This window comes from Barbus barbus, assembly GCF_936440315.1.
Source record: "Barbus barbus genome assembly, chromosome: 8".
Classification (NCBI taxonomy): Eukaryota; Metazoa; Chordata; class Actinopteri; order Cypriniformes; family Cyprinidae; genus Barbus; species Barbus barbus.
In genome coordinates this window covers 12,330,340-12,352,660 of record NC_136736.1, presented here as the reverse complement: position 1 = coordinate 12,352,660, position 22,321 = coordinate 12,330,340, and the positions used below count along the sequence as shown (strand labels likewise).

The window sequence follows — 22,321 nt, the reverse complement described above, 5'->3', positions numbered from 1 at the left end:
CACTGCCATCTAGTGAAGCACCTTCAGTCTGAGCAGTTTCGCCTTTTGTTTTGCACTGGACTTCCACTTGTTCTTAGGGTAGTCCTTTAAGTTTAAATATAATATGTAAGTTTATATATTTATTAATCTTAATATATTATGTACTAATCTTCTTTCTATTAATCTTTGCTTTTCTCACAATTAAAAGTACAATTTTAAGTAAAAAGTTTTTACTTTTTGTCAAGAGATTTAATAAAACAACATGTAAAATTCAATAAGAGATAGTTCATTCAAAATAAAAATTGAAACAAGGTTATTATACCGCGGCACTCGTCGTGTGAAGCCCTCTTAGTGTAAAGACCATCGACTCTACCGTGCGACTCCACCGGGCAGGGACACCGGCAAGGGATAGTAGTATCGCTTTTTATTTAATTTTTTCATTTATATGTTTATTATTGAAATGTTGTTATATGCATGTGTCAATTTTATTTAATTCCTTTATTTTCTTAAATATGTGGGTATATAGTATTTATAGAGTTGTAACTTTTTAGTTACTTTTTCTTATTTGTAAGTCGCTTTGGACAAAAGCGTCTGCTAAATGACATAAGTAAGTAAATGGCATCACAAGTTTTTACCTTCATGTTAATAAAATAGCTACTAGAAACATTATGTTTGATTATATGAGGAGGATGGATCGCCCACAACATGGTTCCTTACTGTCTGTGCGTAACTACGCATTATATTGGAAACGGGCTGAACTGGAAGACAATATACCCTATATTCGTTTCCAATAATTTTTTGTAATTTTAAAGTAATGTTTCATTTAAGTTTAGCATTTTGAATTACAATATAGCAAATAAATTAGGGTAGGATGGGTTGCTAATAAGAGGGGTCATAACAGTTAATTTGCAAATTTAATTACCTCAGTAGATTAATTAAAAATGTTTAATTAAATGAACAAACCTACCAGGTTATGACAACCACTGTTTTTACTTTATTTAAGACTATCTGACAGATAAGGGGATACAAGTACGAGCCACTTACTGCAAAGAAACACACGTTTAAGAGTTACACACGTAGAAACAAAATGTTTTAAAACACTCACCATCCCCTCCTTTATATATTTAGTTTGTGAATATTAATGTTTCTGCAGCCAGTGTGTCGGTTCTCCGATCCGAGCGGTGGCGCCAAACGTTACAAATCTTTCACAAAAACAGGTGAAGAACCCACAGTGACGACCAGTTCGGACCAGCTTTGTTTATTAACTTATCGCTCTCTTTTTATTTTGGAAGTCAATAAAGTTTATGTGCGTTTTGTAACATGATTTCTGCTAAAAGATAATAAAACATGACCGTGCGATAATGGACACGATCGCCTCTTGAATGCAGCGATGTTTGTGGAATCAGCTGATTGTTTGACGCGCTGATAACTCATGATTCATCAAGATCTCAATTATATGCATCTAAACCAAGCCACAGGAGTAGAGCTGCCAAGAACGTAATTCGGCTTTTCTCTGTAGCTGCCTCTGTGTCAAATTCAATCGGAGTGTAATGTAAGAGCTCAGTGGCAGCAGGAAAGATGCCGTGCACATGCGGGAACTGGAGGAGGTGGATCCGGCCTCTGGTGGTGCTGCTGTACATTCTGCTGCTCCTGGTTGTCCTTCCATTGTGTGTATGGGAACTGCAGAAATCAGGGGTCAGAGGTCTTTTTATAATTAATCTGATTTGTAACATTTTGTTTTATAATATCTGTGTTGTTCTGATATCAAGAAATGAACATTTAAGTGAACATTCAGCTGCGTAATATACTTAAAGGTCAATTCAATGTTGTTATTGTCAACTAAAACTAGAACAAAAAAATTAATAGAATATAAATATTAGGCAACTAACTGAAATAAAATGTTGAAGTGCCTAAAAATATGTTTAAACACACACACACAAAGCAAAATTACTAAAACAAACTCAAATGAAAACTGAAAAAATAAATCTTATTCAAAATATGAATACATATTATAGGACCTACCTGAAAAACAAGTGCACCTAGGGCAAAAGCTGCTTTAAACGCAAAGGATGGTGACACCAAATGTTGATTTAATTTAGTTAATAGAAGTTAATTGATATAGAATATCTGTTTATGACATTATCATAAGTACTGTAGCTTTGCAGGTATGTTTCTTGAAGCATCTTGGAGACATTGCCACAGTTCTTCTGGATTTAGTCTGTCTCAGTTTGTTCTGTTTCTTCATGTCATTACAGACTAGGGTTGCAAAAAGTTAGAAAATTTTGGAAAGTTTCCGGAAATTTACCGTACATTTTCCACCCCTTTGCAGCCCTATTCCAGACAGACTGGATGATGATCAGATCAGATCTCTGTGTGGAGCACTGGCTGTTGTCAGACTAAAATCTCACTGGATTATTCAAATGACAAAATCAATGTTTGTTAATGTAAACTGATATTTCCTACTGACACACTACAGCAAAACATAGAAATAGCCTAACTGACGATGAAAACCATTTTTTAGCTGGTGAAAATACTAGTGTTCTAATCATTTTGGCCACCACTGTATAAGAGAGTCAAATTTGACTCACAAATGGAAAACTTAGTTATGTTGTTGTTAAAATTAGGTGTATTGGTGTTAAAATAGCCTATATAATTTTGACAGTGGCTATTCACATTGATGGCATTTGTTTTCTCCTTGTAATCTCATAGGTTAGTACTCCTAATAAGGCATGGTTCATTGCTGGGATATTTGTGTTCATGACTATACCCATCTCACTGTGGGGGATTTTGCAGCATCTAGTACACTACACCCAACCTGAGCTACAAAAACCTATTATCAGGTATTGTTGTATGGAAACTTTTACTTTCAAGGTGTTTTTTTGCAATATTAATTGACTGTTTTGTCTGTTTCTCACATGTTCACTCTGTGTTTTCATCATCAGAATATTATGGATGGTTCCTATATACAGCCTGGATAGTGTGAGTATCATGTGATCACAATGATAGCTAAAAGTTGATATTTGAATCGCAAATAGCTTCTTTGATGTTTAGTCTCCAATTAAGTTTGCCTTGACTTGAACACTGGCCTTTTTCTGTTTGACAATCAGTTAATGTGAGGCCTGATGTTGCAGATGCTCATGACTTAAAAGTTGGACCAGAAAAGTGACTCACTTGACCAAACTCATGTGCATCCAATCTCTTTTTTTGGTGTAATGTGACATTTCTGTGTTCTATATATAAGTTCTCTTTATTCTTTGATCCCTTCTTCTGTTTTCACAGTGGATTGCATTGAAGTATCCCAACATTGCCATCTATGTAGACACATGTAGAGAGTGCTATGAGGCCTATGTCATCTACAACTTCATGATCTTCCTTCTCAACTTTTTGGAAAACCAGTATCCCAGTCTGGTGCTGATGCTTGAGGTGCAGGAGCAACAAAAGCATCTCCCCCCTCTTTGCTGCTGCCCTCCGTGGCCCATGGGAGAGTGAGTGTTTGCACAGACATGGATAGAATATGAAAGTGGCATAACAAGGCAGGATGTGGTATTTAATGTGTATCTGTTGTTAGTATTACTAAAGGAGAAAGTCAAGACGTTATGGCTGAGGCTCTTATATTGAGGGCCTCCATTACCTGTTTACCATCTTCTCCTTTGGAGCCCTCTTTAAAGTGGAGGAAGGGAATTGAAAGTCTTCTGTTTAGATACAGCAGGAAGAGATTTCTTCTAAATTGCTTGCAGAGTGAACACTTTCTTGAGGTTGTTGGCTGCTTTTAGCTGTTGCTGCTGACGGCAGCAACTTTTAAATTTACGTTAGGCATTGGTGGTAATGTGTGAAAAGTCTGTTGATTTAAACCAGCAGCGTTTTAACTGGAAAAAATATGTTTGTGTTTAAGAAAAGAAAAAAAAAAAACTGCTTTAGAGAAAGTAGAACAGTAGAGCTGTATGTTATGTGCCTGTCAAGTTAACTTTAATTGATTTTATACAGTGCCAGGGAAACATTTATTTATACTGCAACAATATTTTCTCATGGCCTCCTTTTCTCTGTTTTCACATTAAGAACAGCACATTTACTCAACAGTTTTTTTTTGTTTGTTTTTTCTTAACAGAGTGCTTTTGCTGAGATGTAAACTGGGGGTTCTGCAGTACACAGTTGTGAGACCTGTCACCACAGTCATTGCTTTGTAAGTGTCATTCATTTTGTGTATGTTGTAGAGGTTAATCAAGCATTTACTATCAGTTTTGTCATATTTTTGTGTGTTTTTATGTGGTTTTACACAATATAAAGATACATAAGGAAGCAAAATATACAGTACAATATCTTTCAAATGTTCGGGGTCAGTTAGATTTTTTACATGTTTTTGAGAGAAGTTTCACTAAGACTGCATTTATTTGATTACAAATACAATAAAAATAGTAATATTTAATTTAATACAATTTAGAATGGTAAAATTACAATATTAATATTATGATTTAAAATATATTTTTTTATTTTCTTTAAAGGGGTCATATAATACGATTTCACCTTTTTAACTAATGTAGTTTATGCTCACACAGTAATGTAGCTGTGTGAGCATAAACAACATCTGCAAAGTTACGAATCTCAAAGTTCAGTGCAAAGGGAGAAATTGTCTTTTACAGAATTAGCATAGCATCGCCTACAGCGAATGGCTGGTAAGGGACTACAACAGAATAATTCCGGGTTAGTGACATCATAAACCCAGATAAACCCCGCCCCGGGAACATGCAACGAAGGGGGCGAAGCCATGCTGCTCTGCTTCAGAGAAGAGGAAGAATGCTAGGGGCGATTCTGTCTTCTAACGATTCTTATGGATTCACAAGTTTCAAAATCAATGTTCTAAAGCAGCGGTTCTCAATCCTGTTCCTCACGTCGCCCTGCTCTGCACACCTCTGCATCTCTCTCTCTCTTATTCAGATCATCAGCTCAGCTCCAACAATGAACTGTTCCATTTATACACTTATTTTCACATAGCTATGACAAGCATTAAACATGGACGCACATGCGGTTGCCGTACTGTATAAAAGCTTTAATCATGATAAAACTGTATATTAAAAGCTAACATAAGCAGTAGCAAAATAACAGCGTATCTAAAAGTATGAGACAACAACAAACAAAAAACATAGGCCTACCATTAAAAGCCGTGCTTGCACAGGTTCTGCGCGATCCTCTTCGCTAATATCCTCTGCGTCTCAATCGGTCTCAAACTGATAAGCAATATAGACGACGCCATTGTTTACAATACAACCGGAGCACATGCCGCTGAGCAGAGGGGCGGGACGTTTAGATGCGCACTACATGCGGTTTAGTCAATCACAACACACTGGGCCAGCTAACCAATTAGAGCCCATCGTGTATTTCTGAGGGAGGGCCTTCACAGAACCAGGAAATCAACCGGCCGTTTTTATGCTAACTGAAAAACTGTGTACAATACAGGTAAAATATGTGGGGGAAAAAGCGATTTAAAAAAAACAAGCATGAACATGTTGCTATAAACACAATCAAGCCTTCAAAAAAAACAATTAGACCACCCCTTTAAATATATTTGCCATAATGTGATGGCAAAGCTGAATTTTCAGCAGCCATTATGCCAGTCTTCAGTGTCACATGATCAATCAGAAATCATACTAATATACTGATTTGGAGCTCAAGAAACATTTCTCATTATTATCATGGTTAAAAACAGTTGCGCCTCTTAACATTTTAGTGGAAACTCTGATACATTTTTTAGGATTCTTTAATGGATAGAACATTTATAGGAACATATCTAACAATCTTATTATTATTATTATTTGCTACATCATAAATGCTGTGTCTGTCACTTTTGATCAGTTTATTGCATCTTTATTGAAAAAAAAATAATAATTCTTTCAAGTGTTGCTGACCTCAAACATTTGAATGGTAGTGTAATTTCTGTTCTTCAAAGTGCATCGACAAACCCCTTTAGTCGATACTAAAGTTTCCACATGTTTCTGTGCTCTGATGCTTAAACACAAGACTAAATTTAGTTTCCTGGTGCTAAAATTACACCCTCTATTACAGACTCTGCTTTTATATGTAATAAGCATGTCTGTTCAGAATAGAGCTTTGTCTGATGGTCAATGATTTGCATCATTTCTGTCCTGCCAAATTAGGATTTGTCAGCTTTGTGGGGTCTATGATGAAGGCAACTTCAGCTCCAAAAATGCCTGGACGTATCTGGTTATCTTCAACAATCTCTCTCAGCTTGTAAGTACCTGTTTTGTCCGGAATATTATGCAAGAATGTCACATGATCTTGATGTTGTGAGAAGGAAGATAAAATCTAACTAAATCCCTGTTTACAGAGCCATCTTTATTGGTTTTTACCAATTCATTTGTTGTGAAATAGAACAAACCAGACTTTACAGCCTCTCATTTGTGTTTATGCTGCTTATGAACAGTGAACAGATTAGGGAGCATGAACTATCAATCATTTTTCACTGTTGTTGCGACAAGATAAACGGTAACTTGATGATCTAATGGTAATGTGCTAATGGTGAACTTTTTCTCTCTTCAGTTTGCCATGTACTGTCTTGTGCTGTTCTACAAGGCTCTGAGAGAAGAGCTGAGTCCTATCAAACCTGTGGGCAAATTCCTCTGTGTCAAGCTGGTGGTTTTTGTGTCATTCTGGTAAACCGTTCTCTAAACATTTAACACTGTAATAATTTGGATCTGTTTCTGATCAAGTTTAGTTCCCATCTTGCAGGGTAATTTTTTAGAATACACTATATAGTATCAGGATGGTACAACTAGAGTCATGACAGTTAATGACAATGATTGATCAGAATTATAATAATAATCTAAATAAATATTTGAGCAAATTGCATGGAGCCTTTTAAAAGCATCCCCAGGTTATATTTCACCCTAGAATAAAACGTTTAGAATAAAAATGTTTTATGTTTAATAATAATAATAATAATTTAGAAATTGTTAAAATAAGAGAAATATCAAATATTAACAAACAAATCCAAATGTGGACACATTGCATTAATTTTATAGAAAAAAATAATAATCTAATGTAATCTAAATAATCTAAAATTCAAGCATTCATAAAATAGACATTGTATCATTATATCGTAATAAACAGTACTATATAATTATTTTAAAATTTATTAAGATTTTATATTCAAATAAAAAATAATTATTATAATAATTCCTAAAATTCCCTTTTTAATTAAGTCATTTATAATGTTTTAATTCAGTTCTTTTATCTGTCTTAGGCAAGCCGTGGTCATTGCACTTTTAGTGAAGGTTGGTGTGATCTCAGACTTGCACACCTGGGACTGGAACAATGTGGAGGCTGTAGCCACTGGACTACAGGTATGTGTACCTTGATATCAACATTAAACTCAATTTACTAGAAATGGGCTAGTGAGACACCAGTTTAAAATACTCATAATATTGTTGTTATATATATCTTTGACTGGCTTACCATGTATACAATGTTACACCATTGTTAATGCAGCACCATTAATGAACTTCTGGTTGTATTAGAGGAAGTAACCTTAAGATTAAAGGTCTGTTTTTCTGTTCTCACAGGACTTCATCATCTGTGTGGAAATGTTTTTGGCAGCCATTGCCCATCACTTCAGCTTCACTTACAAGCCCTACATACAGGAAGCAGAGGAAGGTTCTTGTTTTGATTCCTTCCTGGCCATGTGGGATGTCTCAGATATACGGGCTGATATCTCGGAACAAGTGCGTAATGTCGGTGAGTTACGATACAGTCTTTTCTTATTTGCGGTGAATGGCTCGAGGGTCTAAGATCTTCTTTGGATTCTTACAAAATACTTAATCTACAATAAGCAGTCATATCCCCCCCCCCCCCCCCCCCCCCCCCCCAATACTAGTCTAGGTTTGTTGCATCTTATATTCATAAACTGAATATTTCCTGAACAGGAATCAGTTAGGAAATCTGTCAATACCCAGCCCTATTTCAAACAGTTATTCATCATATCTATGTGCTTGCTTTGTCTTGTTTTTTTTCATTCAGGGAGAACTGTCATGGGTCGGCCAAGGAAAACATATTTCGGTGAAGAGGTTTCCCAGGACGAGAACACAGGACTGTTGTCGGCTGGTTCTCAGGATCCAGGCGTTGAATCGTCCTCCACCCCTCCATCCCCTAAGGGCCGTTACCAGGGCATGGGCCACACTGTAACCCCCCACTCCATCTCTGCTCCTGCCAACCTTGGCAGCGTACCATGGGAAGGAGATGTGGATGATATCACGCCTGCTGTGATTTCTGGCGATCATACACATCAACAAGGCTCAGACTATGCAGAAATCACTTAACATCACTGAGCTTCAGCTACCAAATAGTTAACACACATCAATCTAATGTGCATTAACTACCCTTTATAATATATGCAGTCACCGTTACCTCTGGTAACTATTCATACTTGTGGTTAATATGTGTTCAGAGAGGCTCGGTGAAGCTTTGGTAGCAAGAACACATATGAAGGACTTGGGTAGTGTTGATCCTCCGTTTTTATCTCTGTTTGGCATTGTTTTGCTGAAAACATGACCAAATTATAAACTGACCTTAGAGCCAAGCACAGTAATGGTTAACATCAGATAATGGTTAATTTAAGACAGCTTTATGAATGTTTATTCTAAGAAACACTAGGTATTGATAATGCTACTTCACAATGTCATTGACATCCTCCTAGATTTTATCAAGTAATTTCAGTTTTTTTTTCAGTAATACTTTCAAATTTTTATCTGTGAATGCAAATACGTTTTAAGCATTGTTTTAATCCATGTTTTCTTCCATGGAGCAGCACCTTGATCATGGACAGTAATTGCCAGGATGCCATGGAGATTTGCAACATTTCCTCTCAGCAGAATATATGCATGTGGTAAAGCAACTACAGTTTGAACATTGGCTCTAAAGCACAATATACTGAAGCACCCATATTTCTGCCTAATTCGCTTCAGAGCTTTGCAACCTCTGCTGGACTGCTTGCCTTCAGAACAGCTTCATGTAATTGTGTCAACACATAAAAACGCATATGTTAGTGGTCTTTCTTTTGTCCTTCTCAAAAAGTATTTGTTTTTATTTTTGGTTATTTTAATAATCAGACAATGACAATTAGGATAAAAACAATTTAGTTTTTTATTGAAAATTTAGAAGACTAAGTTCACCTCGGGAAATGATGCAATGTCTAAATATCATAAGTTGTCTTATGATTTGTTTTTGTTTGTTTGTCATATCATTACAGATGTGGACCCGTGGGAAACATTCCCATTGCTTTGTTTTTATGAACTGATCCATTCAGAGAGATGCATCTTCTGCAATGGTTTGTACAGCTGTTGCATTGCCTTATCTAACAGTGGTTGTCACGAATCATTAAACTTCACATGGAAATGTGTATTGAGTATTTCTGCTTAATTGCCTTCCATCCAAGTTCAAAGGCATAGTTCACCCTGAAATAATTTACTCACTCTCATGCCATTCCAAATATGTATGACGTTACCATTGCCTTCCACTGAACAAAGAAAAAATGCTTATCCTCAGTCCAATGCAGAGGATCCATTGGTAAGTGATGTAATGATAAATTTAGCTAAATTTGTTCCCATTAAGAAACAAACTCATCTGTATCTTGCATGGACTGAGGGTGAGTTCATTTTCAGCACATTTCCAGGTGAACTGTTCCTTTAATTATACCTATAAGAAGCATCAAGCCACACACAGTCATGGTGAAGTTATTTTAATGTAAAATGTGTGCTTGTTTTTAAAAATAATAACTTTGTTTACCATACAGCAATTAAATAATTGCCCATTAGCAGCAATTCACTGATTCTGGAGTGTGTTAAATCAGTAAAGGAGAGCCCTCCCACATCATGAGTCACTGGTCACAGGCTCCGCCTCCCTGATAACATCATCAGCCCCCGGCCCTTCTTCTTTAACAGCTGTAATAGAGATGCTGCTCTTATGGAGCTGGATGCTGAGCTTGACCCATTCTCCTCTGCTAACCGTCAGGGGCTGCTGGAGGACCACCGCTGCCTGCTTCCAGTGAGAGTCCTCACTGAAGGTGCTGACGCTCTGCTCAGAGTCCAAATGGATCTGGTACCAGAAGGGAATGGCAGTTACCTTGCCTGAGGTGTTGACCCGCACCTGCAAAATGATGCACAAAATAAAAGGCAATTTAATAGACAGTCATGAGGCTACTAGAGGGCTTTAAAATGACTTAAAACGATTTAAAATTAAACAAAACAATTTTAAAATTGTTAGTTTTAGTTGTTATTTAGTTTTTCATTTTAAGTTGTAAAATTTTACTTGGCTTAATTTATTAATTTATTCTTTAGTAAATTAACCTTTAGTAAGGCAACATTATTTTTTGTTTTTCATCTAATATTATATTATTGTATTATATAAAATGTGTAATGTAATGGATTACGTTACTTACTACAATTTTTGTAATGTAAATTGGAATCGGTGATGGATTACAATTTGTAAGTAATCTACTCAGCTATGTGTAAAGTTTTATTTCAATTAACAAAAACTATTTGAACAATAACAGCACTGAGAGAGAGAGAAGCCCTAAGTACCAGAACCCAAAACTCACTTTGACTTCTTTGTCGGTGTAATTGGCAGCGCTGTTCATGAGGTCCAGTGCGAAGAGTTCTACTGCTTCACTAAGATGTGTACATTCAAGTGTGGACAGGTCCAAAAACACATGAACAGGTACCTAAAAAAAACATTAGAGACATTTTATTCTTTAAACACTTCAATTCTGTAATTTTCAGAAACCACAGAAAATAATTATGCATTACATTTCTCTCTTTGATAAACTGATAATTCATGGGCTCTCTCCTACTCTTTCTGTTAGAATGTGTGGCATTTGACAATACTGTAAAAAGCATCTATAATTAACCACATAGCAGAGCTGTTTCTTTCCATTTTGAGGCCCAAGGTGGTGAATGGAACATACACTGAGATTCAGTTCAAAAGGTCCTAAAAAGCAGCACCCCATTTTGGAATTTGAACCACAATGTGCACTCGAGTTCCCAGTTCAAAGTTGAGTCTTTGTAAAAACAAACTAAAAGCCAAACAATCATGTTTACACAAAAAGGCTAAAAAGCCACTCTGATTACACAAGAGAAGAGTTTTGCTTAGACCAGACACACTGAAAAGTATATACAGATGAATATGAGACAAAACTACAGAATGTCACATTTTATTATTAGCCGTTTCAACACATATATGTTTATGTGAGATAAAGACAAGAGATAAAGAGCAAGCACAGTATTGACAGAGCCAAACATACTGTGAATTGATTGATGAATGGAGCAATGTTGAACCCGAGAGTCGGCTCTGTTCCCTGAACAGCGCTTTCCCGAAGCAGTGTGTCAGACTCAACAAGCATCCCGTGGATCACAATGCGCTCTGGAAAAATCTGCCCACCGTCCTCCAACAAACACCTGAAATGTTCATCACAAAAACTATTGTTTACACACCTCTTTGGAGTGTTACAAGCTGTTCATGCAAAGATAAGATCCCTGAAGTTGTAAAGACTAATGTCTCAAAACCAAAGAGATATTCTTTATAAAAGTTAAGACTCATCCACGCCCTACTAAAACTGCTCATTCAAACATGCCCCCACACGTCTACGTCACTGTGTGGGAAGATTTGCATAACACCGCCCAAACGTATATGTAATGAAAGAAGGCGGAACTATTCTCTCTGTAGTATTGTTGCTGCCGTCAGCGCCATGTCGTGGAGACGCTGTGTTTCGTTGTGAAAGCGAAAACTACTTTGTTTGAGCTTCCAAAAGAGGACACAACAAGAAATCAGTGGTTAAGTTGTATTTACAACACTGTTCCAGAACAGTTCAACCCAAATATTAGAGTGTGTGCAGCGTATTTTATGGAAGACTATTTCCTGAACCTGGGAGAGTAGCCTACAATGCCAGCAGTTTCTATAAAGTGGGGCAATTCCAACTTTGCAAGGCCAGTCTGTAAGTATGTTTTCATATTTAAAGAATTTGCCACTATTCAAATGCGAGTTTTGAGCAGTGTAGAGTAACGCTTGTTTGTTGTTTCTCCGATCACAAATGCAGACATGGTAATGTTTACTGTCGTAAAAAGACAGTATAAGTTATCATAATCAGTAATTATGTCCCCACTGGATGCAACAAATGCCTCGTTTTTAGTGGGTTTTATTGCTTTTGTCTCGTCGTGCCAGGACACGGCATCACAGTACGGTAAGGGGCGCACGCTTAAGGTATTCGGCCAATCACAACACACTGGATAGCTGGCCAATCAGAGCATGCCTCGCTTCTCAGAACGATGAGCTTTGTAAAAATCTAAGCGTTTAAGAAAGGCAGAGCATAGAGGAGCAACAATGTACAGTATGTGGAAAATAATGTGTTTTTTTTTACCTTAAACCACAAACACATTGCATTACACCAATTACACAAAATATTGTTCTTTTTAGCAACATCATATGAGCCCTTTAAACTCTTACCTAGCTAACGTTGCTTTCTCCAATAGTTTCTGTCTAATAAGGCCACTGATCTCTATGCAGTCAAGTATGATGGCGCTCCAGAGCTTCTCGGTTGCTGGCCGTTGGAGAACCGCAGAATCATCCTCCACGTGACTTAACCAGAACTTCAGTGTGCTTTCAAGCACAGCATTTCCTTTGGCCAGCAGTCTCAACATAGTCTGGTGATGCTCTTTCTCCACTGAACTGTAGGCCTGAACCAATCCAGGGCTGATCTGTTTGTCTTCACTTGAATCGAAGCCTAACTGGGCTGCCATCAAGGAGAGCACAGAAAAGCCCTCGGAGACATCAAGCACGTAGATCGGATCGAGTACTGTGTCTGACTGTTGTGATCTCTTAGTTGACTTAAGAGAAACTAAAAGTTTGCTCATGGCCCTCTGGAAGCTGTTATGATACGCCGTGTTATTGAGGAGAGCGATCTCTGCCGACTCCAGCATAAAAGCGCAAGATGGTTTCTCCTGGTTGGTTTGAAGGCCGGCCAGAGCACTGCACAGCTCAGCCTCAGGGTTTGCAGTGAGGACCTTGGGCGTTACATTGTCCATATGGAATGTGTGTCCATCTCTTATGATAGAAGTGCAGCATAGCCTGAGATAAGAATCCTTACAGGAAACTTCCACCAGTACCTCATCCCCACATTTCACAGTGTCTGAGGGATGACATGAGTTAAAGTCAATTAATTATTACTACTAAACTGGCTGTAGCTTAACCTTAATTGTCTTCGCACAACCTCAAATGATGCATATCCAACACACACACACACGTGCGCGATTAGCAAGTTGTTAGCATTTTTCTAGCGCGATTAGCAAGTTGTTAGCATTTTTCTAACATGATTAGAATGTTGCTAGCATGTTTTAACATGATTAGCATGTTGCTAGAATGACAAGCATATTGTTAGCAAGTTTTTAGTATTAGCATGCATGATTGAAAAAAAATCCAGCTAAAAACAAGTAAAACGAGCAGATTTAATAATAAAAACAGCTAAATTTATATAAACCCCCCCCCCCCCCCCCCCAGCTAAAACCAGCTCATTTTACAAAAACAGCTAAAAACCATCTAAAACCAGCTGATTTAGCAAAAAAATAAAAATAATAATAAAACAACAACAGCTAAACCCAGCTGATGTAAGGAAGAAAAAAAAAACAGCTAAAACCAGCTCATTTAACAAAAACAGCTAAAAATATCTAAAACCAGCTAAAACACACTGATTTAGCAAAAAACAAAAACAAACAAACATTAAAAACCAGCTAAACCCAGTTGATTTAGTGGCCAAAACTGCTTTAAAACGAGCCTGGGAGACCAGCCAAAGCAGCCATTGCTGCTAATGTGAAGTTTGTGAGACTACTTCCTGTTCTTCTCCGATGGCTTCTGATATTAATGCATCAAGAAATGTCTCTGAACTAGAACTAGGCATGACTAGTTCTAGAGCAGTAGTTCTCAACTTTTTTTATTCCAACTCCCACCATTGTCCACAACAATATTTAGAAGCCCCATATATAAATGTGGAGTGCCAGTATGATCAAATATATAAGTATAATTAAAATTAAAATTAAATTTTCTGTATTCCAGATGCTTTAAGAACTGAATGTTCAACATTCCTCAGAGTTCAAGGTTTAACTAATTAATTTTCATTACGTTTTCAGTTGATACTGGATATGATTAAAGGGGTCATATGATGCGATTTCAAGTTTTCCTTTCTCTTTGGAGTGTTACAAGCTGTTCATGCATGGATAAGATCCCTGAAGTTGCAAAGACTAAAGTCTCAAAACCAAAGAGATATTCTTTATAAAAGTTAAGACTCATCCACGCCCCCCTAAAACGGCTCATTCAAACACGCCCCCACATGTCTACGTCACGATGTGGAAATATTTGCGTAATGCCGCCCAAATGTTCACGGCATGGTTTCAGTAAATGCAGTAGTGTTGATGCAGCCATGAGAGGGAGACGCTGTGTGTTTCTATGCGAAAGCAAAAGCACTTTATTTGGCCTTCTGAAAGTATATGCATTTAGGAATCACTAAGATTACTCACAACAGAACAGCACAACCCAGATGTTATGACAACGCATTTTATGGATGACCGTTTTGTGAACCAAGGAGAGGAGGTAATTCTGACTTTGCTATGACAATCTGGCGCTTCTGAATTAGCGACTGCAAGTATGTTTTGTTATTAGTTTAAGTATTTACTATTGACTGCTTAAATGTGGAGTTTTGCGCGTTGTGTGTGTGTGTGCACTCGCGTGTGTGAGAGAGGGAGAGACAGTCACACAACCGTGGCTTGTGTGCAAACACATACGAGCATCATCACTGTGTCTGTCATGTGACTCTGTTCCCCTTTCTGGCATGAACTGATGGTAAAACTAAGGACATTATTAACTGTCTTTACATTTATTTTGAAAGCTAAAGCTCGTGATTATGGAAAGAGGCGTTACATTTCTGACCAGTGCTTGTGGTGTTCGGCCAATCACAATGCACTGTGCCAGTTGGTCAATCAGAGCAGACTGCGCTTGTCGGAAGGAGGGACTTTGAAGAAAATGACGCGTTTGAGAGAGGCGGGGCATAGAGGACCTACAATAATGTACAGTATTTGAAAAATAATGTGTTTTTTGAACATTAAAGCATGTCAACATATTCTGTTCCACCAAATACACAAAATAATGATCTTTAAAAAAGCATCATATGACCACTTTAATGAATATTATATTTATCTGTGCACATATTGTTTCTTTAAATAATTTTTAAAATTCACGTGCCCTCATAATCTTTAATCTAAAACATCTTCCCCACCTTCCTACAACAACACATGCTCTGATAGACAAAATCAGGTCCCACCCTACATTTTTTCTCATTCAAAAAGTAATTTAATTTAAACTAAGTTATAGGTCACAATAAAGAAGAAAAGACCACAATCCCATTTCATGCCTACTTCGAGTGATCTTGGAAATTTGCTGAGGCCCCCATTTGAGAACCATTGTTCTAGAGTCATGGTCATCTTTATACTTCTTATTCTGTATATTTTTACATTAATATACAGTAGCTCTTACTGAATGGACTCTGTATTGGATAGATGGCCTGCTCCCAGCATGTGTCTTCCTGTGGGCCAGTGGACAGGTGGTTGTCCTGGTCGAGGTGTAGCTGAAACCATACTGCCAGAGCATCAAGAACACCCTCATGAGTCACACACAGTCGCAGCTGCTTCACCTCTCTGGAGCAAAGACCCTCCAGCTCCTGCAACACAGAGAATGCTTAATACCACTTACTGCAACCATGCCAATTTAGGTATTTCAGTTGTGTTGTTTCTCTCCCATCTGCCCCATGTTGACTGTATGTCTCTATTACACTATACACAATCCAAAGTTTGGGGTCAGACTTTTAAATGTTTTTTGTCTCTTACGCTTACCCAGGGTGCATTTACTGGGTCAAAAATACAGTAAAATAAGTAATATTTTGATATATTATTACAATTTAAAATGACTGTTTTCTATTTTAATATATTTTAAAATGCAAGTTATTCCTGTGATGACAAAGCTGAATTTTCAGCAGCCATTACTCCAGTCTTTTTTCAGTGTTGCATGATGCTTTAGAAAGCATTTTAATATACTGATTTGGTGCTCAAAAAGAGTTATCAATGTTGGCAGACAACATTTTTTGTTTCAGGATGAATAGAAAGTTCAAAATAACAGCATTTATTTGAAAATGAAATCTTTTTTAACATTATAAATGTCTTTACTGCCACTTTTGTTCAATTGACTCGTTGCATTATCCAAAGACACTTTTATTTCAACACTCAGCTCTATATTATACTGAGTTCTATACCTGCACATTGTTGAAGTCTATGTCCAGAGCTGTGAAAGGTTGTGTGAGCTGAATGTATCCTCCACGCAGGCGGCTCAGTCTTTCAGTGGTGTAGGGCTCAGTGCTATCCTCAGTATCAGCCAGACAGCTAACAGGACTATAGATCTGTCCTACAGCAAACAGATCCAAGCCTCCAACTGAAGACGCACACAGCCTGCAGAAGGTTGATTAGTAATTCAATCACTAAATGTTCACTCTAATATTTCTAAGATCATACTCCAGAGCCTGCTTCTTTGGTATAGTGTTAACTCTTTAAAGAGAAGTGTAAGTGTACAAAATTTATCAGTGTGTCACTCACACATAAGCAGCTTTGGTCTCTCACCTGTGATGTCTACGGATCTCACGGCACTGAACAGCGACTCCAAACACAGTTGCACCAGCAGGTATTACCCGGCCCGTTTGTGAGGGACTGGACAAGGGTTGTTGAGTGTTCTGTTGAAATGATTTAATAATCAATTGTTGTGAAAGACTTGAAAGCATTAGTTAGAATGTACTGATATTAATTTATAGCAGCTTTATACAACTGTATACTTTCTAGCCATCTACTGCTGCTAACATATTTTCTAAAAATGACTTTAGAACTCATTCACCAACATTTATATGTATCTCAGCCACTAGGTGTCCCTGTTGCCCAAAATGTATATAACCTTAGGCTACGCTCTGGCACTGAAATGGGAAAAATCTTAGAATATTTTAAGTAAGGATTTAGAAGAAAGGATCTGGTTGTAGTACGGCAAAGTATGTAATCTTTTGCCAAGCATGCTATTAACGTTGGTGCAAGACAACTTGACATTTTCAGAGACAAAAATCTCTTAGTCACTGACCACGGCCGGATAAACATCAGATCAGACAGGATAAAACCATTTGTATAAAAGGATTACACATTTGTGGCATCACGTGGCCTCACTGTAGGTTTGCTGATCAGATCAGTCAATGCTGCATACACATACGGAATCATTCAGAAAGTGACTTACAGGTGGAGGTAAAAGTAGGTGCTTCCATGCATGGATCAGCGTCTCAATGATGCCCTCACCAAACAGCCCTGCATCTACTGTCTCTGTTACAACCAGTGACACTCTGAAGAATGGAACATAAATTTATGAAAGCATCTGCAATTTAAACTCACTTAAGACATTTTGAAAGCAATATATTTTTACAAATAATCTATGATATTTTATGGTTTGTGTCAGTGCGATTAGGACACGGGGGAGGCTGTCACTGCTGCTTCCACTGTACGTGCTATTACTGTTTTAACAGATTAAATGCGGAGATCCATAACAGTCAATCTGATCATCATTCAGGCAAAACTTTGCTTCAAGAATGCACCACACTGCTGACGTGATCTAATCACTAGCACACCCTGAGTTAATGTATACCTCTTATCTGCAAGACATATTCGCATTATTTTTCATGTTGGGCCGATGCCGTTATTTACATTTAAAGCCATTATCGGCCGATTCCGATATCAGTCCGATAATATCGTGCATCCCTAGTTCTAAATGTACCTTTAATAACTTTTCAAGTTTTTAAAACTCTAAACATGGGCATGGAAAAATATGGATGCTTCATGCAAATGTATGTTTATTGGAACCATAGTTGACATAGAGCATGAAGACTAGACATGTTTCAAAGGTCATAGATGTTTTTCAAAGAACTTGTCAATTGTCAATTAGACACATGAAAAAAAGAACACAGAAATACCAGGTCCCCATTACTTCTCTTTCTTTGCACTGAGCAATTTACTGACACAAACCGGTTTACATTTTTGCACGACAGGGCAGCTCACTTCTTCTGAACATGCAAAATGTACATTTATTATTACATTTGTTGCCTCTCTATGCAAACATACTTTATCTTGATGCAGCTAAATTCTCAATAAAACTGTTTTCATTTATATATTTTACTGTTTCTGTTGTCAGACAACGGAATGAATATGAAATAGTATGTAAAATGTATTTATATAGCACCTTTCACAGACAAGAAGTCACAAAGTGCTTTACAATATAAAATAAAAACATAAAAACAACACCAATTAGAGACCAAATACCTCAGAAATTTAATAACAGCCAAACTGTACTGTTAATTAAAAGCTTGTCCAAAGAGGTGCGTCTTTAGGTGTCTTTTAATAGAGTCTACAGAGTCCATTGTTCTCAGTGTTAGAGGGAGTCTAGGAATAGGAATAGTTAGAAGGTCCAGGTCAGAAGACCTTAAGGACCGACCAGGAGAATGTGCATAAAATAGATCCTGAATATAGGAAGGTACCTGACCATGCAAGTGTGACTGAAACGCGGCCCATTAAGACTACATAACCAGCTCTCTCTTCCAAGATGTTAATCTGCACAAAAATACTGATAATCGAGCCGTCGTCTGATGAAATCAAATACACAAAAAACAATAGCTGTGCTGTGATTTCGGCTATACTCGCATGTAAAATTAGAGAAGCAACATAATATCGGTGTTTAACTGCTCCTCTCTGCCGCTCGCTGAACAGAGCAGATGCACAGGGGTGCTGTGGGAGCGACTGGAAAGCAGACAGCTCTTTATGCTTTTGGATCGCTCTCGCGGTGCTTGTGTTGTGTGCTGATCGATTGATCTGTCTGCGTGGCGCCGATGCACCTCGAACAAGTCTGTTATGTTTGGCGCTGCCACGCTAGTGAAACGAAACATGAAACGTATTCAGTGACATAAGACCTCTGTATTGGCTCTCTAGCCTGTCGAAAAGCAACCAGTTCTTAAAGGGCTCGCCAGTAGAACCAACTAAGAACCGGTGTTGTGCCAAATTCTGACCCCTGCCAGATTACGACCTCCCTAGTATTGGTAGGTTTTAGGTTAGGTGTGGGGGAGGGGTTAGGATTAGGATTAGGCAATCAGGTAGCCATTTCAACGAGAGGGGGTAATAATTTGGCAGGGGTCAAAAATGGGCACAACACCAGCAATAGCACTGACTCTGAACTAGCACCTGGTTCCTGCTGGTGGAAAGGGGGTAAGAGAGAGAAAGAGGTGTGTGAGCGTGCTGAGAAAGCAAGACCTCGTGCGGCAATACCGGCAAGTCTCAGAAACTAAATAAGGTTTGGGCAAACTCTAAAGATTTGTCGCTAGGTGCTTTTTTGAAGAGAAAAAAATGTCGCTAAAGGGGTCTGCAAAGTCGCTAAGTTGGCAACACTGTGCATCTCCATTTCTCCAACTACAGGCTAGGCCACGGGTCAAACAGAAAATGTGCGCTGCGTTAATCGCGCGTTAATAAAATGAGTGCCTTTAAAATGAATTTGCGTTAACACGTTAATTGCATTAATTGCATTAACTTTGACAGCCTTATAAACAACTTGTTTCAACACTGATAACAATAAGAAATGTTTCTCGAGCAGCAAATCAGCATATTGGAATAATTTTTGAGGGATCATGTGACGATCATGTGAAGACTGGAGTAATGGCTGCTGAAAACTCAGCTTTACCATCATTGTAATAAATAACATTTTAACATTTATTAAAATAGAAAACAGTAACTTTAAATTCTAATAATATTTCACAGTATCACCGTTTTTACTTTATATTTTGATCAAACAAATGCAATCTTGATGAGATATTTAAAAAATCTTACTGGCGTCCCAAACTTTTAAATGTTAGTGTAAATTATATATAAGAATATATCATAAGATTTATGCTTGAAAAAAAAAAAAGTAAACTATGTCAATATGAATCTGGTTATATAAAGAAATATTTACCTGTTTGGAATGTCTTTTGGAATGTTCATATCTAGAGACTTCAGGTGAACAATCTCGATGCTATCTGCCATCCCATTGGCTGAGAGCACCTCGCATGCCAGCTCATACATTGTCTTTGACAGCTCACAGGCATAGACCTCAGCAGCACCTGCCATCTTTGCACACATACTAACATGCCAAACAAAAAGCATTAAAGCAAACTCAACTGTATATCAGTCGAAGCAGACATTTGCTAAATAACAATGTTATGTAACAAGTTTCTGAAAAATCTCACCCGAGGATGCCTGTGCCAGTTCCAATATCCAGAACAGAGCTGCATCCTCCCTCAACAGCTTTCTTAATAGCCAGCTGGTACTTGTGGTTCCGCCCATGGTCGTTGAGCATTAAAAAGTGCCAGCGTTCCACCAACCAGTTGGCAACACGGTAAAAGTTTTCCTTTGCCTCTGGGAAGTCTGGTCGGAGTTTAAGGGCTTTGTAAAAATGCCCAGCAGCTTCATCCCGAAACCCCATTCTGGAACAAAAAAACAACAACAATTGACTCGGGGGTTATGTTTGTAAATGAGCAACACAGTTTGAACTAAATTTGGGGTCGGTATGTGTTTTTTGTTTTTTTTTCATTAAAAGACATTATATTGTTATTTTTGCCTATTCACTAAAAGACTCCTTAAAAACTTGGTACTTTACAAATACTAAACCACTATATAATTATTAATAACAACAACAATAATAAACAAATAAAAACCTGAAGAGATGCTCTCCCATGCTGTTCACTATAATCTCATCCACTGGAAACAACTCCATAGCTTGTTCATAGCAATTAAAAAGGTCCTGTATACGTCCAAGAGAGTCCAGCTCTTCAGCCCATTTAAACAGAGTAAATCTAAAGGATTCCTGCAAATACAAAAACACACATTTACCGGCCTTGCAATAGGTTCTGAAGCTTTTTCAACTTTAGACACATCATTTCACCACCACATACTGTTACAGTAAACAGACTGATCAGGCAGACAGACTAAAACATCAAGGAAGCAAGGGGGGGGGGGGGTTAAGCTTACATTTGCAAAGTCTTTTAGAGTGGGAGCAAGGTTTAGAGCCAACAGGTAGTGAACAAAAGCAGTGCCGTAGTCCTGACTGAACAGACACTGCTGAGCGCTTTCCAGTGATCTTGACACCAGCTCATTTCTCACAGCATCTTCTCTCTGAGCTCGTCTATGACGCCTCGTCCTCTTTGGTCTTGTAGTGGCATTAGGCATGTTTTCTGTGAATGACAGAACTGATCATATACTGGATCATTACCTAAAATTGAATGAATTGAACGACAGACAAGGAATGTTTCTGGAATATATATATATATATATATATATATATATATATATATATATATATATATATATATATATATATATATATATATCAATAGAATATATTTCCATCATTGTCAAATATAAGCATACAAATTATTTAGTGTGAAATGCAGTACGTTTCAATTTATTTCAGTTGTTTTAATTCTACTGGATGTTTGGAGCTTGTAGCTTTATTTATTCATGAAATCATAATCAAGTATAACATTCCTAATTATAAAGCGTTAATAAGTAATATTTAATTCACCAAAGCTGTTAGTTCAAATTTACGTGCAGTAACGTTACATATAGCAAACGTGATGTGGTAATAAGAAAAAAATAACGTTTTCATAAATTATCATATATCATATTAACATATCTAAACATTACATAGTTTTCCTCGTTACAAATAAGAAACCAGAATAATTATATGCTGCTATTTAATATGCATAATTTATTATTTAATTTAACAATTTCAGCATCATTTGGTTTTTGGATTTATGGTTCTTTACCTTCTCAGGTTTGCTGGACTGTATTTTGTATCAGTGTCCCTGAAGACAACAGCCTGCCGCTGTCATTAAACCGCAAACTTCGATTTAAACATGCTTCATGTAGTTTTATCTCTCTATTCAGAGCAGCTCTGCTCCGGCGCTGCAGGTCCGCTCTGCATAATCAGGCGGACGGAAACAACATCCGCTCTTTAGAGTTCCACATTAGATTTAAACACACTACTGACAACCCCTTCGTATCATCACATTCACGGAGTATATCGAGACACAAAAATCGATACTTATGCCGAAGAATTTATTCAGATGGAAAAAGACGTAAATTTCCATCGCAACCCTCCCGCGGCCGGTTATTCCCTCAAATATCCCGGGTTTCCCCAGAGC

The 22,321-nt window shown here is 37.5% G+C and overlaps 3 protein-coding genes across 4 annotated transcripts in view; 2 read left to right on the top strand and 1 right to left on the bottom strand.

The window, feature by feature from the left end:
- The first annotated feature begins 1,179 nt into the window (after positions 1-1,179).
- On the top strand, positions 1,180-9,385 carry LOC306873546 (transmembrane protein 184C-like). The gene is made up of 10 exons (XM_079422907.1): positions 1,180-1,674; positions 2,689-2,819; positions 2,922-2,958; positions 3,259-3,464; positions 4,085-4,159; positions 6,129-6,222; positions 6,532-6,644; positions 7,235-7,334; positions 7,554-7,725; positions 8,008-9,385. The coding sequence occupies exons 1-10, from the start codon at positions 1,558-1,560 to the stop codon at positions 8,304-8,306; spliced, it is 1,344 nt and encodes a 447-aa protein (XP_079279033.1). The 5' UTR covers positions 1,180-1,557; the 3' UTR covers positions 8,307-9,385.
- Positions 8,732-22,321, top strand: part of LOC306873545 (rho GTPase-activating protein 10-like) — a 96,969-nt gene continuing 83,379 nt past the window's right edge. The window contains exons 1-4 of the mRNA XM_079422906.1: positions 8,732-8,872; positions 9,236-9,313; positions 9,997-10,117; positions 10,612-10,701. The gene's annotated coding sequence lies outside the window, so the exon portion shown is untranslated. The remainder of the gene's footprint in view (positions 8,873-9,235; positions 9,314-9,996; positions 10,118-10,611; positions 10,702-22,321) is intronic.
- LOC306873544 (protein arginine N-methyltransferase 9-like) lies at positions 9,113-22,316 on the bottom strand. 2 transcript variants are annotated; one of them, XM_079422903.1, is made up of 13 exons: positions 21,944-22,316; positions 21,147-21,349; positions 20,834-20,982; positions 20,366-20,602; positions 20,092-20,259; positions 17,344-17,446; positions 16,692-16,801; positions 16,331-16,523; positions 15,559-15,742; positions 12,484-13,165; positions 11,285-11,438; positions 10,583-10,705; positions 9,113-10,131 (listed from the first exon to the last, which is right to left on the bottom strand). In XM_079422903.1, exons 2-13 carry the CDS (start codon positions 21,342-21,344, stop codon positions 9,856-9,858), a joined length of 2,577 nt encoding a protein of 858 aa, XP_079279029.1. In that variant the 5' UTR covers positions 21,345-21,349; positions 21,944-22,316; the 3' UTR covers positions 9,113-9,855. The 2 variants fall into 2 exon arrangements, with proteins under 2 accessions (XP_079279029.1, XP_079279030.1); XM_079422904.1 differs by having other exon boundaries at positions 21,147-21,364; positions 21,944-22,113.

Excerpts from the sequence above, each read along its gene's own strand:
- LOC306873544 (XM_079422903.1), bottom strand. The coding sequence starts at position 21,344 with ATGCCTAATGCCACTACAAGACCAAAGAGGACGAGGCGTCATAGACGA. Across the intron at positions 20,983-21,146 it reads CTCTAAAAGACTTTGCAAAT|GAATCCTTTAGATTTACTCT; the intron begins GTAAGCTTAACC and ends TTGTATTTGCAG. Across the intron at positions 13,166-15,558 it reads TCCAATACAGAGTCCATTCA|ACACTGTGAAATGTGGGGAT; the intron begins GTAAGAGCTACT and ends GTCATCCCTCAG.
- LOC306873546 (XM_079422907.1), top strand. The coding sequence starts at position 1,558 with ATGCCGTGCACATGCGGGAACTGGAGGAGGTGGATCCGGCCTCTGGTG. Across the intron at positions 6,223-6,531 it reads TCAACAATCTCTCTCAGCTT|TTTGCCATGTACTGTCTTGT; the intron begins GTAAGTACCTGT and ends TTCTCTCTTCAG. Across the intron at positions 6,645-7,234 it reads GTGGTTTTTGTGTCATTCTG|GCAAGCCGTGGTCATTGCAC; the intron begins GTAAACCGTTCT and ends TATCTGTCTTAG.